The sequence below is a fragment of the Dermacentor silvarum genome, chromosome 8 (assembly GCF_013339745.2).
Source record: "Dermacentor silvarum isolate Dsil-2018 chromosome 8, BIME_Dsil_1.4, whole genome shotgun sequence".
Taxonomy (NCBI): domain Eukaryota; kingdom Metazoa; phylum Arthropoda; class Arachnida; order Ixodida; family Ixodidae; genus Dermacentor; species Dermacentor silvarum.
In genome coordinates, this window is record NC_051161.1 from 156,282,690 (window position 1) to 156,300,881 (window position 18,192).

Sequence of the window (18,192 nt, forward strand, 5' to 3'; positions counted from 1 at the left end):
TTTCCCTAAAACGCACTCGGATGTTGGGTAAATCAACTTGCCGCATCATCTGTGGCTATCGTTTGTCCTTTTCTTTCCTTTTTAACTGCATGCTTTTACTTCTTTTTTGAAACGAAGCATTACCCTTCTTTAATTTTGGGGGCAGAATAATTGTTGCTGCTGTGCAAGCAGTTAAAATGCGCATTTTCGTATTGATTTCTGCATTCTTTTTCTATTATTCTAGCCACATGGTGCTGTCGCGACCGCAGCATGGCCCAAATGCATATCACGATTTCTAAGATCATAGTTTTGTTCTTGCCTGGATCGTCTGTCTTTCTACTCGTATGCGTGAAGTTTACTATCTGTGACTGCGCAACATGTTTATTTGTCTTGTTTCATGCAATATGTACAGTGACATTTCCTTAGATACGTAGTTTTATTGCAGACTTACACATATATATAAATATCTTGTTGCGAGGTTTTGTGTATACAAGCAGTGAACACGGGACACAGTCTTGCCGTTTATCTTCGCATTTCTAATGTATATTTTGCGGAACTCCTGCTTTTTATACATATTCACTGTTTCGACTATAATTTCGGTGCAATTACAATATACGACCAGTAACACCTGCTCCTGCGCAATACATCGCAACGAAGGACAGCGTCATTAAGGTTTTCCCTGGCCGTTGCATATGTACAAAAATGTAAACAAAGTTGTTGAATGACAAAGATTCATCAAAATATTTATCCTCATCTTGTTCATTTTATGGCCTTTATGTTTTTCATATCAGCTGCATGCACTGCTTTGCTGGTTTCGAACTGATATAGTTCTAAATTTCGCGTGATATTTTTCTTTACTTATTGAATAGACAAAAAACGCGGAAGCATTGATATTAGCTATTTCTGCCACAACTTTTGAGACATACGAATATATTCGTTTATGAAAAATACATATTTTACTTGTCTTGACAGTGCGTAGCGTTCAACAATTCGTTTGTAGCATCTAATATGCAGTGTCATTGGCAATGCAGTTATTATTCATGTATTGGACGCCTCGACAACTTCCATAAATAGGAGGCCGCGCTGCAACTTGAGCCCCCCCGAACAAAATTTCTGGCTACACCACTGCTTGTTCGTTCTATTTCGCATTTTGCACACTACTTCCACAGCGCCGTGACTGCGTCACTCGCCACTGATATCGCATGAGTGTAGCAAGGAGGAAAAGGGTGCGCAGGCAGTGCTGTGGTGTAGCTGGTGACAAAGACGGCTGGGCTCGTTTGCCCAGCATGGAAAGCTTGCGTTGAGCCCAGCCGTGAGTGCACGTGCACCCCTTGCTGGTTCGCTCTAAGCGGAGGAGCGGGTTGGCATACTTCGAGTAATTTGTTTTAAAAATGCATGCGGTCCGTGTCGGGACTGGGAGAAATATCGAATAAAACGGATTCGAGTAAAGCGGCTTCATAATAACTAGAGTTTACTGTATGTGCCACAGGATGAGGCAAGTGTCTTCTGCGGCAAAATCTGGAAACGACTCGGCACATCGTAATGAAATGTGAAGGCATTCTTTTTACGAGACCTGTTGGAAGCATCCACCTTCCAGAAGCATGGGAGTGAAAACCGACGGAAGCATCAACCGGTCAGCAGTCGAGATAAGCAAGAGACATTTAGAGTATTGGTTAAAAATACAGAGATACAATATAGAGATAAATAATGGAAAAAGGAAAGGATCCAGGAGAGTTAGGCAAAATGTTGAACTGCAATAGACGTAGTAAAACCTGAATAGATCAAACAGGCCCGGTGACTTTGTCTCCGCTCAGCTTCGAACGGGATGCCAATAAAAATCATCATCATCGTCATTTGTACTGTCCCTGTAGCCTGTCGACGCCATTTGCCTATGTGTGTACCCCTGACAGTGTATAAAAGGAAGCAAGAAATAAAGCGAGAGAGTTTCTCTTGTTTTCTCTGTCGTAGCTCAGCTTAGCTTCCTTTGTCCATTGCTTAAAAGGGGGGCTGCAAAGGCAATGCAGTCAGCATTTAAGGAGTGAACAAAGGAGGAGCCACAAACAAGAACCGGTGAGAAAAAAAAAAGGTGCCAATAAGACAGAGAGCAACATTTTTCAAAAACAAAGTCAGAGGAGCTAAGTCATTGGCCGTTTATTCCACATAGAGATGAAAAAGGGACCTGGAGGAATGACGAAAAGTTAGGCGATGACCACGACGAGGGGCACAGGCATGCATTATGGCGCATTTTAACGGTGCACCTGTTGGCACTGTCTGCACTTGCTGCAGACCCCCAGCTGAAGGAGGAGGCCAACCGCAAGGCATACGAACAGCACCAGAAGTCCCTGGGCACCAAGGCCGAGGTGGCTTTCAAGGACGAGTCCACTCCGTCACAGCGCTTTGACGGTAGGTGCCTCTTTCTTGGGCAGAGCCCGTCCACATTGAGGAGGATAAACTGCCCTGTAGTGGAAGTGTTGAGCAAAAACCATACAACCATACACTGTCTTGCGAACTGGCCGTGACCCTGCTGATTTTATAATTTTTTGACAGGTGCCAAATCAAGCTGAATCTGACAATGAAATGGCGCAAACAGTGCCTGCTCTTTACTGTCGGCGCTGGCTACTCAAGTTACAAGATGCGCGGTTCTTTCATCTGTCGTGCAGATTGGCTTGATGAAACCCACCTGTCGTAAAGTTGTGATAGCCCTTCTGTATATTTCACAAAAACTGGAAAGCGAAATTTGCTATGCAATAAAGGATTGCTGCAAAACACAAGTCCACTATTAAACTGAGAGCCTCATTGGTATTCAGTTCAACAGAACATCACTAATTCATTAGTTTCAGAGGAGAAAAAGCACTTGATTCTATTGAACAGAAATTCGATTGATAGAGAAAATATTTTCCAGACCTTCATATACTAGAACTGAGCTATGATCAGTGCTTGTACGCTAATTTGGTGTTCCCTTTATTAAGTGTAGATTGATTTCTATTGCCAACATCACAAGCCATTGCAGCGGAGGGCGATGAGGGCACTGTTGCAGTTTTTAAAGGCAACAGACTTGAACAAGCGGCTGTAGCCTCAACAGATGTTTATAGTGCTGTAAGTGCTACTGTGCTGTGCGGTACCAGTATGTGGTGACAGAGAGTATCTGTGATTGTGTGTCTGTGCTCCTTTCTTTATCTATCTGTACTTTCCTGTCACTTTACCTCCCCCTCCCCTCTATCCCCCATCGAAGGGTAGCAAACCGGATCTTCCCCTTTAGTTAACCTCCCTGCCTTTCCTCTTTCTCTCTCTCTCTTGATTTCTATGTACCTGTGTTGCTGATAGCTTGCTACATCCTTGTTAGGCAATGCTAGGAGACCCCCGAGTATGTACAGCACCGTATATTGTTGCCCAAAAATTTGTAAGCATTAAATTGTGTGAAAAATTTTCTAATATTTGATATTCGGCTTTTTTTCTTGATTTAATTCGAAATTTGATTTGAAAACTGCTGCAGCCAACTTCCGCTAATTCAATCCTGACGGGACAAACGAAACTTGTCAAACTATCTGGTGGATCGAATTAAACAAAAAGGAGAAAAAATGCCAAAACATGCGGTTGATTCACTTGGCAGTAGTTGCCTTTAAGGGCCGTTTATAGTCCGATGTAACGCGCGCGTGCTACGTCACGTTGGCGAAAACGGTCCCCTCTCTAAAGTCGGGCGCACCGGCGCAGCCAATGTAATCGGCAACTGCCACCGCGCCCCGACAGGCCCGGCGCCGAAATGGCTCCTGACCCATTCGCGCATCGGAGGCGACGGCACCATCAACCCACAATGCATCGTGTGCGAAGAATGAAAGGAGCAATACAGCCATGTTATGCGACGAAGCATATTAGGAGGGGACAGGTGCCATTGTTAGGGGACATGGCACGTGTTGCTTAATTTACACATGCACATGCGCTGTCTCCGGTCATAGTAGGAGCACAAAGATGTCTAAAATTCACAGGGTCTCTTATGTTATCCCTAAGACGACTTGAAGGCAAAAGCCCAAATGCCGATGCATTAAAGACGTACATATTCCCCTTAATTCTCGTAGTGTACTTCGCTTAGTCCTTTAAATTCCCAAGGTCGTGGGTTCGAGTGCATTAATTAACTCTATCTTAATTACCCGTGCCTTAATTAGCTTCACCATAATTACTACCATTGGTCGTGGGTGCGATTCCCAGCAAAGGTCTAGGGTTCGACTCCCACCAAAGGACGAGGGTTCGACTCTCACCAAAGGTCGAGGCTTCGTAGCCTTTTTGTACCTTTCGTGTCGGCTGGCTGATGTCTGACTCTAGGTCGACTGGCCCAAGGTTGACTGACTGATGAGACATATAAAACTTGCACCTTAGTAAGTTTACCGGCAAGGGTTCAGAGTTCTAGTAAGACCCCTGCTCTTCTGTTGGCTTGAAACGTCCCCTTGACTTTCTGAGCTTTTTTTCATCTTGGTGCCTTCCTTTTCGCTAGCTTTCCAAAACAGATGTTTTGTCTCTGCTTCTTGGTGCAAGGCGCGTGCACATGTGTATAACTAAGGAATGTGTACTAGGTCCCGTTAATGGTCTCATATACGAGACACGCATGGCAGGTGAAATGACGGCTCAAATCGCCGCAGCAACTACAGAAACAGCTCTGAATGGCTGCCAGTATGCTCATCTAGGTGCTTGTACTGAGACCGAAGAGGCCGCATGCGTGCCTGTATAATTAAGAAACTCGTCCAATGTCCCGTGACAGTGGCCCCTTTCCAATCTTGGTATGCTACACCGCAATGAATTACATATGCTTCACTGCATAACATGGCTGTACTGTGGCGAAGCTGATCAGTCAAGTTCGAATTATCCGGTGAAGGCCAGGTTTGCGATCGAAATAACGGAGGTTTGGTCCCATTGAAATATATATGGGCGCTGGCCGGCACTTTCGGTGGGGATCGACTTAACGGAAACATTGAATTAGACAGAAGTCTGCTCTATTCGATATTCTCACACCCCTACTTAAAATCTGGAGGACGCTTAAGCTTCGCCTTTAAGAGTGGTGGAACGCAATAGCATTCAAAGATCCCCAACTCCGTGTCATGCTGCCCGGCAACTGCAGCTTTCTTTTTTTTCCTCCACCTTTCGCCTCTGCGTGTCGCTGTTGTGGATGCGCGGAGGTGAGCGCCATCTGGATGGTGGTGTTGCAAGGAACCGAGCGGGGCGTGCTGCTCTATGAATGGTAGAAACGCTGGAAAAGGGGTATGTTTTCGCATAACAGAATTATGCTTTCTCATATATAGCAAAACCTCGTTAATTTGGATTTCACGGGACTGAAAAAAAATTTCCGAATTAACCGAATATCGAATTATCTAGGGTATCCCAAAAACAATAAGCAAATGCTTACTACGTCAACGTGCTTTTATTTAGTGAATGAGTGATCGACTCCTGTTGATATATTTTGCATGAAAGTAGAGCGGAAGCTGAAATTCTTGTCATCTTTATGAGTCGCAGTGGCGATCGAGGCCTCACAACTTCCTTTGCAGCACAGGCGCGGCGCGTGCCTTCATTTGCGACACGCTTTGCCCTATCGCGTGCACATCCTGATAATGTTTTTGCCACTGAGCTGATAATCGCGATGTAGCCAGTGCTCGTTAATTCATCCTCAACAGCTTTGCACCGAGTCAAAACGAAACAAGTGTGTCTCGCAACCGCTGAGGAGAAAACCGCGGCCGCTATCGATGTGATTATGAACGACGACTTTTGCGGTGCTGAAGGCACGCAGCCAATGCACGCACCGAGTCAGAACGAAACTACCGTACGCTGCAACAACTGCGGAGGTCACTCTAGACGAAACTGTGGTCGCTATCTATGCGATCATCGCTTGCGACTATGTAGTTTTTTAGGCACGCGGCCGACGCGCGTACAGAGTATAAACGAAACTAATTCGCGGCGGAGAAAACCGCGGTCATTATCGGCGCATTCGTAGAGGACGACTATGCAATTATGAAAGCCCGCGGTCAACACGGTGATATGCGCGGCCGCAAACGCTAGAATAAAGCCTTTAAATACACAAATAGGCACGAAGCGTTGCTGTCATTCACGTACAATTTCCGCTGTTATCTGTGGCGATGCAGACTCCGCCGTTTCGTTTTGGTTGGACACTAGTTCCGTTCTTGCTCTATTGCATCGCACATTTGCGGGGCTCCTCGCTCGCCGAGCTCTGAAAGTTATTCGAATTAACCGATGTGTAGCCAAATACATCCGAATTAACGAGAGTTTGATTGCATTGAATAATGCATATGCCGGCCGGGACCAGAGGACGAGTCTGAATTAACGAGGGTCGAATTAACGAGGTTTTACTGTATTCAAATTACAATCTTATGCTATTATGTCTGTAGGTTGTTCTTAAGTTGTACTTTATTATTTTTCTGACACATTTTACTTTGAGAAATTCATTTAGTTCACTAACGCCTCTGTGCCACGCGGAGGGGAGGGCTTGCGTGATTTGGTATGTATGCATGGTTTGGAATGACTTTTTGCTCAAAAGACTGTCGGCGCCGCACGCCGGACGCCGACACCAGCTTTTTTGCAGCACGGGGCCCTTAACGCTATCGCATTAAAATGTTGTGGTGGCCGAGGCTGTGGGAGCGTTTCACGTTTGCTCGTTGTGCATAGTTGCGATGCTTTGAAGTGTGACTTTGACTGTGCGACACCGGCAGTTCTTGCTGTGTTGCGCAAATTCTCCTTGATGCTTTTCATCTACACGCGAGCTTAACCCATTACGTTCAGCAATACGGCAATGAACAAATTAAAAGAATTGGAACAGTAAGATTGAGGTGCGTGTTACACACAAATTTCAACTTCAGGTGTAGCATCACAGCAGTGCAAGTTTCGCTTCAAGGTATGGTTTCATGGCAGTACGGGCCGCATTGCCGTGAAACCACTTTTATGGCAAAGTTTTTGCCGTCAGTGTCGCTGAATAGGTGGAAAGCAGAGTAGCTGGCCAAAGATATGGCGCGAACGATTCGTGCACCCATCTATAGAAAGTGTTTTTACAAAGATTCAGGCATTATATGCACTTACTTTTGCAGGTTATATGCACAAATTTGTTTTCTTTCGAGGGTATTGTAATAGGGGGGGGGGTGCTGTGTATCTGTAGAGAAGTGTGTATATTTGTTGGTTTCGAATATACTTCGAATATCAAAATTCGAGCCAAAGTGAATATCGAATAGCATAATATTCAATTGAATAGTATTTGAAAATTTCTCATATTCACACAAGCCTTTCATATAGCACTGAGTGGTTTCTCCAACCCAACCAAGCACCACCTCCCATTTTTGAACAATGTTACTTTTTTATTTTAGAAGATTATGAGGCATGTCGTAGTGGGGGACTCCAGATTAATATTGACAACCTGGCATTGGCAACGTGCACCTAAATCTAAATTAAATACACGAGGGGCCTTTTTTTTAATCTTTTTTTTTTCTTTTCACCCTCATCGAAATGGATCAAACCCGTGCCCACACACTCAACAGTGCAATGCCATAGCCACTCGGCTACTGTGTGTACCGTATTTACTCAAATCTAGGCCGACTCCGATTCTAAGCCGACCCCCCAAAAGTTCGAAGTCCGAAAAAAAAAAATTACCTCGAATGTAGACCGAACGAAAAAGCGAGGACAACATTCGCAAAATGAAACAGCATTTATTAAATTTGAACATGCCGAGCTCATTCTATGTCACCATCGCTGCTAGCCTCGTCGCTATCTTCTGTATCGCTGTCATCTTCAAACAGTGCACTATATTCAGTACCATCAAGCGCATTAGAGATACTGCATTTTTGGAAGGAGCACACGATCAATGTTCCTGGGTAAATGTCTTTCTCGTTGCGGCGCACGCAAAAAGCATCTCCCGTGGCCCCCTCCAACGACAGACCGATGCTGAAGTTCCGCCTGGCTTGAAAGTTTGACGATGCCTCTACGGCTAGCACAACTACCGTATTTACTCGATTCTCACGCTTCCTCGATTGTAACGCGCACCCGTTTTCCGTGAGGAAAAAAAAGTCTTTTACAGTACCGCGCACCTCATGCTTTTAAACAGAAATACAACTTTCTGTCATTTGGAAAAATAGATTTCCTCCCAATTCACTGAAGTTGCGATGAATAAAAAAAGTCGCAGTTTCGCCCGAAACGCGATGCATCGAATGCGATAGCAAATTAGTAGACCGCTATTAACAAGCACGGTGTCACGCACGCACAAGCAAACATGCACTCATCTCGCTCGTTGATAGGGTTGCCAGATGGCCCCAACAAAAAATAGACATATTATCTCAAAATGTAGCCCAAAGATAGCCAGACCCAAATTTTTTGTGACCAAAGGTAGCCAAAAACATAGCCAAAAGTTTGATAATGTTCTGCAGCTGTCTTATATAGATAGTGCAGATTGTTCACCGCGTATTTCCAGCTCCAAAATTACTTCCGCCGCATGCAACCAGCACAACAGTGACCTCAAGATCTGCGTAAAGAATTCTAGTGAGAGCTGCCACTCAGACGTGGATTTGGACACCACTTATTGTTACAACGAGCCGAAGGATTTCGTTTCCGATTGATTCATGACGCTATCAGTATTTACTGAACCACGTTGTGAGTTACTTTAGTTCAAGCTAGAGAGTTCACGCCTTGCTTTACTCGAGGCATTTTTCTATAAGTGTCGGGCAAGATACTGCCAGCTCCAGCCTCTAGGATCACCTTCGGCTGGTCACGATCGAGTGCTCAAGAGGCAGCCCAATCTCAATGCATTTTAGCATAGTGATGCCTTTCCTAAGCTTGATTTATAAAATAAGCATTTTATTTCTATCCCGCTCCTTTTCTCAATTTTGTATTTTTTACTCGAAAGCAGCTTGACGCTGAGTTAGCAAATGCTGCCGCTTAGAGGCACACTGGACTCTGGAGAAACCTTGAAACCTTCTCGCATTTTCCTCGTGCGAAGAAGGGACAGTTGTGACTGCAATAGTGCAAAAACGGAACGACCTGCTGGCCCGTAGCAGAAGAGGTGAATTAAAGTTTACAGTTTCAATTGCCTCCTGGATTACAGCACTGGCAATAACCCAGGTGGTATTAGTATCCAAGCGTTGAACTGTGCAATTTTTAAACAGGGATTCCCTGGCAAGATTCGTGCAATCTGAAAACGTGTGCTTAATTTCTGTGAATGCAGGCACGAATGCGTGTGTTGCCAAATTTCCAAGGGGGGCTGTGTACCTTACATTCAGTGCGACTTGAAAAAAATAAAGAAATATAATTTTACTAGGGAACACATACGCGCGCGGCGACGATGTTACTGTGTTTGAACTTTAGACGCAACCTCACTGCGACGACCACGGTAGAAATGCGCTTGGAGTGCCCATATAATTGATATCGCAATAAAAAGAGATAGCTCTTGCTCAGTTACCTGTTATTTTATCATAGACAACCACTTTTGTTAAACCTAGTGAAAGTATTCTCACGTTCCAAAAATACTCATTTCACGGGTGCTCAGCCCACCGTGGCAGACAAACGAGCCTGCGCACTCTGATAACGCGTTCTTCGCGAACACACTCGGCTCGACCAGGCTGGCGCACCCTCCCTTACTGTCACTAAGTCACACTAACTGAAAAGGGTGCACGTGCGTTCTTGCTTCTGCAAAAAGAAAATCAATAAATATCCTATAGCGCATTCGATTATCCTTTCTTTAATAAAGCCGGTGGGCCGGCAATGTCTGTGTGTTTCCAAAGACTAGAAGGGCAAGAAGGGACGGAACGGCAGCGTTCCTCCACGCGCACTGTGCCGTGGCTACCGATCTTAGGATAACGGCAGACGACGAGCGAGTACAAAGTGCGTCCACCGCAAGTCCGAAGTGTGACAGTGCGCTCGTGCCTGCGCCGAAGTTTGTGATCATGTGGGAGCCTCACGCAAGACCTTGATCCTACCTTAAAACATCCTCATTCCCAACTGCAATATTTTAAATTTTGAATGGCTTTATGCTTTGCAGATGCAATAGTTGCCTTCGAATGCGGAATGAATTTCGGACATTTTGTAATAGAGTAAGAAATTTGCCGAATTTCTTACTCCATTCCGAAACAACGCACCACCAGACGCTTTTAAAACCAAATATGCGCATAAAGTAAAATTTACCTTTGAAAGAGGGGTGCTTCTCCCATTCCTTCTTATATGCACGGCTGTATTTCGCCCACTTGCCCATGCTTAGTTTTGACAACGGTTTTCTTACTGAACCACGCGTGAAGCGGAAGCAGATGGCGCCGAAACCAAAACAAAAAAGAGCTCAGCCTGGAAAGACGTGTAAACACGGCAGCGATGACTTAACGCCATCCACTCAGCGCCGACATTGCCTAAAAACACGGCCTTCGAGATTGCCTACATAACTTTTTCTCAGCAATGTGCTTTGGGTTTTCATAAACCGCCGTTCTCAAATTTTGTCAGTGCTGACGTCTATAATACAAAAATAGCCCAAATATAGCCATGTAGCCAACACGGAATTTTCGACACTAAGCCACGTAAAAAGTAGTTCAATTTGGCTATTAATAGCCTAATCTAGCAACCCTAACAGCACCCTAGCAACCCTAGCAGCACTAACTATGCACCGTTGACCGCGGAAACGAACTGTCAGAACGCTGGAGACGAAGCGTGCCTTCGTGCTAGCATGCCTCTCGCTTTAACGCTGCGAAAACATGGCGCGCGGCGGACTTTACCCGTCGCAGATTGCTTTCAAGATAGGGCCAAGGCTATCGTATCGCCGGAGTGGACCGTCGCAGATTATGTCCTGCTTCGGGCCACTGAAACCGTTCCGCATTGCTTTGCTGGCGAAAATCCTCTCCTTCTGTTTGCGCCAGACCCGCTCGCAAGTTTCAGATTCTCCGAACGCCCGTGATGCGGCCCGATTTCCATCCGTCTCCACACAGATGATCACTTTCCTTTTAAATGCGGCATCATGATGAACTCGCTACTTCACGCTGATAGAGCAGACGCTGAAAACGTGAAGACAGACGGTAGACTATTGCCTAAACACGTGTAATGCAGCACACGGAGGCAGCTTCCGCATGCTACGGTAGCTAGGCTCGACGCGCGTGCGAGGCGGCCATTTTGAAACGCCGACGCAGATTTAGGGTTGTGTTGAAAGTGTGTGTTAGATTCGAGTAAATACAGTATTCGTTTAGAAAGCGGCACTATAGTGGCATCGCCCATTTGGTGCCATTATGATAACGCCACACCGCGCGCCGATGCTGCACCATACCGATACTACCGATATGACGCAGGTCAAAATGGAAACGTCGCTCGTGTACTTCAGTTGGCTACTGGCGCGGCTAGTAGCGACTGCGATACTGACTTTTCTAGATGGCACTAACTATGCACCGTATTTATCAGTTTCAGTTAAAAACTGGCGCGTTTTTTAAAATCCTTGAATCTAAGCCGACCCTAGAGTTTCGTATGTGATTATTTGAAAAACACTATCGGCCTAGATTCGAATAAATATGGTATGTGCAGTCGAGTGCCATTATATAATGAAAGCACATCCCCCACTTAAACACCTTCGTTATATCCTGTATTTGTTATAAACATATATTCATTACATGGCCAGTGCAAGCAAAAACGTCTTACATTTACTTTGTTATATCTGATAATCCATTATTTCCATGTTTCTTATGCTGAGGTGCAACTGTAATTGCTATCTCCTTAACAGTATCCTTTCTTGGTGGATTAAGGCAATCAATACTGCCTGGTTGTCGTGGCTTATGTGGCATGGCCATCTTTTCAGTCACCGCTAAGCTTCGACCTGCCGTAAGCATGAATGGACTGATGATGATATTGACTGGGTGCACTTTTGTGGTGTGGTCGTCTTCCAGGCGATGGTGCAGGCAGCACTGTGTGGCAGGCAGAGGAGCAGCGTCTCCTCGAACAGGCTCTGAAGACGTACCCAGCGAGCACACCCGACCGTTGGGACCGCATCGCTGAGTGTGTGCCCACCCGTTCCAAGAAGGAGTGCATGCGCCGCTACAAGGTGGGTGCACAACCAGAGAGGCCTCTCGTGTCCTCTTTGTTCAAATCCGTGCGGATACCTGTGGATACATGTGCAACAACTAAAATTTTGGCCATCGTGTCATGAATGATTTGTGAAACATGTTGCCAGGCAGCCTAAATAACATGGTATTGTCACGTAGTAGTGACGGGGAAGAAAACAAAACTGTGAATGACGAAGCGGACTTCTTTATTGGGCGAACCTGTGCCCACAAAAGCAAGTTGCACTCGAAGCAGAGCGATAGCGGCAAACACAGTCGGCGATCGTCGAAATCTGATCAGCAGCGAAACGCGTCGGCTTTTATACATGAGTCATCGAAGGTTCCAGAATAATCCCCGGTGCCCGCATGTCTTCTAGAAGGTACTAGACAATTCGTGTCGCTCATACAATCAGATTGCATAAGCGTGGGTGACCACAGACGACGGACAGAAGCATCGATAACGTTCGAGAAGCTTCCGATACATGCAGGCGCGTCCTGCACCAAGCGATAATGTTTAACATTTGTTAGCCAGTGGAAAGCGGTCACCGGTGAAAGATAAACAAGTACATGTGTCAATATTGGTTTGGCAAAACTTTGTGGTTATCTCTGGCAGCTGCTTATGTGAAAGCATTCATTTTCATATGTGAAAAACTGCACTCACGCCACAAACTGACGCTGGACTCTGTGGTCCTGCCACACCGACGTCAATTTCAAGCGAGCCATGCCGCAGACACTGTTTCACGTTGCTCGCTTTTTTGTTTTAAGATCGACGACGAGTGCACTGTCTCTGCGAATGTTGACATTAGACGCACGTAGTATCGAAATAGGAACTAGAATGCACAAACGAACACAAACCCGCCTATGTGCAAGGAGGCATGGGGACAGGCATTGGCGCATAGTGTAGTCTCCAAAGTAAGAGTACACCCGCGAATCGGCTCGACTACAGGGGGCAATGGTTTGCTTCGCTGCAATGGTTTTGAGCTCCTTTCTCGACGCAGTATGGGATTGCACGCCGCGCTGACGACTTGTTTGGTCGGTCCAGCCCGACCTTATCCATCTGAACGTTGCGATAACTGCCTCCTTTCTTCACCGTAATAAGCAGAGGAGGATTGTGCTTTGATCTCTGTAGCTAGGTTTGGTTTAGAACTTTCTATTTTATTACCAGGCATCAATTCACTGTATGTGATCACTGTGTGATGTGCTGTGATCAAAAAAGAAATGGTGGATCAACAATGTTTTCGAAACAGGCCTAGCACACAATTATTGGTGCATGCTGCCGTAGCAACACCCAATCGTAAGGGGCCTTAACTTGCTTGCACCCTGAGCCAATAGGAGGGCCACGTGCATCACAAACTTTGTCAGACCAGCCCGTGGCTTTTCATGACTTCTCCTATATGGTTATCGCAGGTGAGAAGGAAGGAAACGGAAAGGCAGAACTTTCAGCTTTTGAATAATACCAAGATGCGCGGCGCTAGGCCATCTTGGAACAGACGAGAGGCAACTACAGCGGAATCTCGTTAATACAATTCTGCATAATACGTGTTTTGGGATAATACGTGCCTTCTTCTTTTGCCGGCCAATGTCTTATAGGAACAATGTATTTTGGGTGATACGGTTTTCGGATGATATGTTTTATTTTCCGGTTCCCATGAAGATCGTGTCAATGAGATTTCACTGTACACAAACTTTAAGCTATTTTAAGCTCCTTTCTTGCGTCCGTACTGACGAAATATATTTCAGGCACATAGGGTGTGTTTTCAGTAAAATCGTGTTGATACAGTGTAGATTAGGCATTTTAGATGCAGGAATGAGTGGTTTTCTAAAATCAATCCTTTTTGCAATTTTTGAAATGACTTTTTACAATGAATTTTTGCAAACCCTGCGATGAGTTTGAAAACAATTTTAAACTCATTGTTGAGTTTGAAAACAGTTTTTAGCATTTTTCACTATGTTGGCGGGCTCTTAATAGCTGAGAATTTAATATTTGAAGGGCCAAGAACCCATTATTTCAGGAGGTGAGCGTCACCGCCAACAAGGATACTCTCTTTATTTGCCCCGTCTAGCCTCCGCAAGCAAAATTCCTTCCCTGCATTCTCCCATACTGGATCTCGTGGATCGTATGAGACATGTTTTGGGGGGCCCCGCCTTCCTTGTCTTCTTTCTTTCTCTCACTTTTTGCTGAGCAGCACACTTCCGCTGACTGTGCCACACGCAAGCTGTTGTTTGTTTCATTTCGCGCAGTGCATGATTTTGTCAGAACACCTGACTATTGGTATAATTCAGTGCTACAAGAACAGTGAGGCAGATGCAAACGGGTCACAGAGCATGATCTCGCGCTGGAAGACAGTAGAAAATGACATACCGTAGTTATTCGAATCTAGGCCGATAGTTTTTTTTTTTTTTTTTTCAAATAATCATATACCAAACTCTAGGGTCAGCTTAGATTCGAGGATATTAAAAAACTTGCGTTTTAACTGAAATTGGTAAATATGGTGCGTAGGTAGCACCATCTAGAAAAGTCACTATCATAGCCACTGCTAGTCACGCCAGTGGCCAACTGAAGTACACAAGCGACGTTGCCTTTTTGACTTGTATCGGTAGCATCGGTATGGTATAGTATCGGTGTGCAGGGTGGCGTTATCGGAATGGCACCTAACAGGCGATGCCACTATAGTGCCGCTTTCTGACAAATAGTTGTGCTAGCCGCAGAGGCATCGTTAAACGTTCAAGCCGGGCGGGACTTTGGCATCGATGAGACAAACGTCTGTCGTTGGAGGGGACAATGGAAGATGCTTTTTGCTTGTGCCGCAACGAGGATGGCATTTACCCGGGAACATTGATCGTGCACTCCTACAAAAAAGTGCAGCATCTCTAATGAGCTTGATGGTACTGAATATAGTGCGATGCTTGAAGATGACAGCGGTAAGGAAGATAGCGACAAGGCCAGCAGCGATGATGACGTAGAATGAGCTCGGCATGTTGATATTCATTAAATGTGTCCATCTGGTGAACGCTGTCTTCGCTTTTTTGTTCGGCCTGCATTCGAGGTAGGCTTTTTTTTTTTTTTTTTTTTTCTGGCTTCGGACTTTCGGGGGTTGGCTTAGAATCGGGGTCAGCCTAGATTTGCGTAAATACGGTAGTTTCGTTGTCAGCGCGCGCGACTGCACGACATGGGAACAAGCAGACGAAACGGAAGTACATCTTTCTTGCTACGGTACGAAGTAATCCAAAGGCAAGCATACATTCGGTTTGTATGTTTTATTTCTCCAAACATTAATTTGCCTATTCAAGCAACAGAATAAACGAGTAACAGATGTTGAATAATTCTCGAAGTCGTGTGTCACTGAAAGTGACATCACAGTGCGGCAGTGTACGTAGCGCACTTGCGTGATTGATGTCGACTCTCTGGCTGGGAGCGCGGCGCCTGCAAGAAGTGAAAATGGCGTTTGGTTTGAAATTTCAGCTTTCTGCGGCGCGTAGCGAGGTAATACATAGAGAGTATCTAGTAGAGAGTATCGATGTAATACATCTGAGAGTAGCTTCGTGTTACTCTCAGATGGGTAATAATTTTTCCCTTTCAGGCTTTAAATCTCTTTCTTCGTCACCTGCGCAGGACCTTGTGGAACTCGTGAAGACCAAGAAAGCAGCCCAGCAGGCCGCTGCAGCAGCTGCTCAGAGTGGCCGAAAGTGACCAGCTGTGCATCGGGCCGCGTAAGCTGGGATGGTGCGTTGCCAATGAAATGGAAATGCCCGCTCCATCCACATCGTGAATGTCACACGTGTCCGTGAGGTTGACTCTGCGAGTGTGTGCCTTGGGAGGTGATTGCTAAGCCTATACGGCCTGTGCTAGATTGCGAGCTGTGCATGGTAAAGTCTGCAGAGGAATAAAAACAGTGAATGAAATGTGAGTGTTCATCCTCAAAAGACACTCTAAACTTTGTAGCACTGTGTGTCCTGTGTTGGTGCTGCTTCACGTATGTATGCAATAAACTGCACTGCACATTTTCAGCTTGTGTAGTCATATTTTCTAAGCTGCTCAGTCCCAGTTGCCTTGGCTTGGCCTGGGGTACTTGCATGTCCTATGCGCTTTACCCTTCATACTGCACTGGAAGTTTGTCTAACCAAGAAAGCCACAAAGTTTCTTTCTGAAATTGTCTTGCTTTATGTTACTGATGCAGGGGCGTAGCCAGAAATTTTTTTCGGGGGGGGTTCACCGGCCCGACCGGGGGGGGGGGGGGGTGCAAGCTTCTGATTTCCTCTACGTCACGTGATCGATAATCAATATCGGTAGTTTAAGCAGACTCTATACATGTATATCAAAGACATGGGACCGCTCCCCCCCCCCCCCCTCGCGTGTGCGTGTGCTTGTGAAGAAATTAAGTAAAAAGTAAAGTAAGCTCAGTAAATACAGTAAGTACGACAGGTACAGTGGGCGTTTGGAGCAACTGTCTCTCATCGCGCCACTGAATGGACCAGTCTTCGAAAACGCATCATTGAGACGACCCGTGCGATCGGAGAAGACATCATTAATTGTTAATCTCCGTTAAGCGTAGATGGCGTCGTCCTCGTCGGGGCGAAGTGCGTTTTACAAGTCGAGGACGGCTATATGCATGGAAATGCACGTGTGACCAGGCTATACCTACTCCCATAGCAATAGCTTGTTCGTTGCGTCTTTGCGCTAGAAAACTTAAATACACACAAAAACGCGTAAGGCTTTTTTTTTTTTCCGAAGCTTTCGTCGCCTTGCTCCCTCATACGAGAGGGTTGCATTTCCTGCGGCAAGTGCATGGGCCGCTGTGTCTTCCGCTGTGTGCGAGCGTGCAGCCGTCATTTGCCTTTATGTCAACAGATTCAGAATTGTACAGAATATTTCACCGTACAGCATAGATATGGCATGTGTACGCATTTTAAGTAGTGCGTGCAACTCATTTCTGCTTCACTTACGCCAGTGCAACAGGAAGCGGCCTTGTACCTCACAGAATCTCGACTGATTGGTGTACTAGTAATGCAGGAATGAACTCCGGTCTTGTTCAGTGCATAGTGCACATAATCAATTTCTCAGGACGCGTGAACTCCGACGAGAACTGTCAGCGCCTGCAACAAGAGTTTACTTACGCTGTACTGCGCAGAGCAGTAATTCATGCATGCTTGTCGGCTGTCTGTTTCGTGCATTCTGTTGCGAGTCGGTGGAATTTCACTGCTGTCATCAACCCCTTCGTGTGTACATTGCTGGTTTGGGATTCCACAACAAAACAGCAACTACCAGCCTTCCGTAATTTCTGGTTTGGGATTCAATAACACAACAGTAATTACCAGCCTTCCGTAGGGGCGCAATCGCAAACAAGAGACGTTTCTCGCGTAGACTACGTTCGTACTTGGGAAGCGGCAAGCGGGCGGAAAGGCCAAAGCGGCCGGAAAGGCCAAAGCGGCCGCAAAGGCCAAAGCGGCCGGAAAATTTTTTTCGCGCCTGTCCAAGTTGTTCACATTTGTTTTGCTACCGCCGCGGCCGTCGCTGCCGTTTTCGTCCAGATCCATCTCCTCTGCGTACGTTTGTCGGCGTGGTGGCGCTCATTATCGCATTATTTCGAGCGGTGTGTTCATTCTTTGACCCACATACCGTCATCAAAAGTGATCATTTTACACAACTTCGCGTGTCATCTGCGACCTTCGGTAAATTCCTCGTTGGCGTTCCGTAATTCTCCTCACACGGGCGCAGTAGCGCTGAGTCACAGGTTCGTGCCTAGGCGTGATAATATTTCTTTAATAGCTTTTATTTACAAGTTGTAATAACATTCATCATTTCGTATTGTCGGCGCCTCCAGGACACCAAAGGGGCAACGGGAACACCACAGCTAAAACCCGGGCTGGCCCTTGTGTTGGGGCTCGCCAAAGCCTGCGCGTCCTACGTGAGACCTACGCTCCCAATCTATCGTCGCGACGAGAAAAGCACCCCGCGACTTCTGCAACATACCGTACACGTGCGAGGAGAATTATGGAGCGCCAACGAGGAATCTGCCAAACTATTGTCTGCCGTGGAAATGGAAGAAATGGCTTTTATACTGCTACCTACTTGTTTTCTAGAAATGGACAATGAATAAACGGAAGACGCGGACACCTCGGAAACGGCGGTGGTGGGTTCACCTGACTTTGCAAAAGCGCGAGAAGTTGGGTCACGCCG

General features: G+C 46.0%; 2 protein-coding genes and 1 long non-coding RNA gene across 3 annotated transcripts in view; 2 read left to right on the forward strand and 1 right to left on the reverse strand.

Moving 5' to 3' along the window:
- Nucleotides 1-16,022, forward strand: part of LOC119461787 (dnaJ homolog subfamily C member 2-like) — a 111,975-nt gene extending 95,953 nt beyond the window's left edge. The window contains exons 15-17 of the mRNA XM_037723164.2: nt 2,266-2,382; nt 11,862-12,016; nt 15,628-16,022. Coding sequence (XP_037579092.1) covers nt 2,266-2,382; nt 11,862-12,016; nt 15,628-15,705 — 350 coding nt within the window. The 3' untranslated portion in view covers nt 15,706-16,022. The remainder of the gene's footprint in view (nt 1-2,265; nt 2,383-11,861; nt 12,017-15,627) is intronic.
- Nucleotides 1-18,192, forward strand: part of LOC125947444 (uncharacterized) — a 313,859-nt gene that overhangs the window by 124,907 nt on the left and 170,760 nt on the right. The window lies entirely within an intron of this gene.
- Nucleotides 1-18,192, reverse strand: part of LOC125947445 (uncharacterized) — a 313,443-nt gene that overhangs the window by 124,880 nt on the left and 170,371 nt on the right. The gene's annotated exons all lie outside the window — the stretch shown is intronic.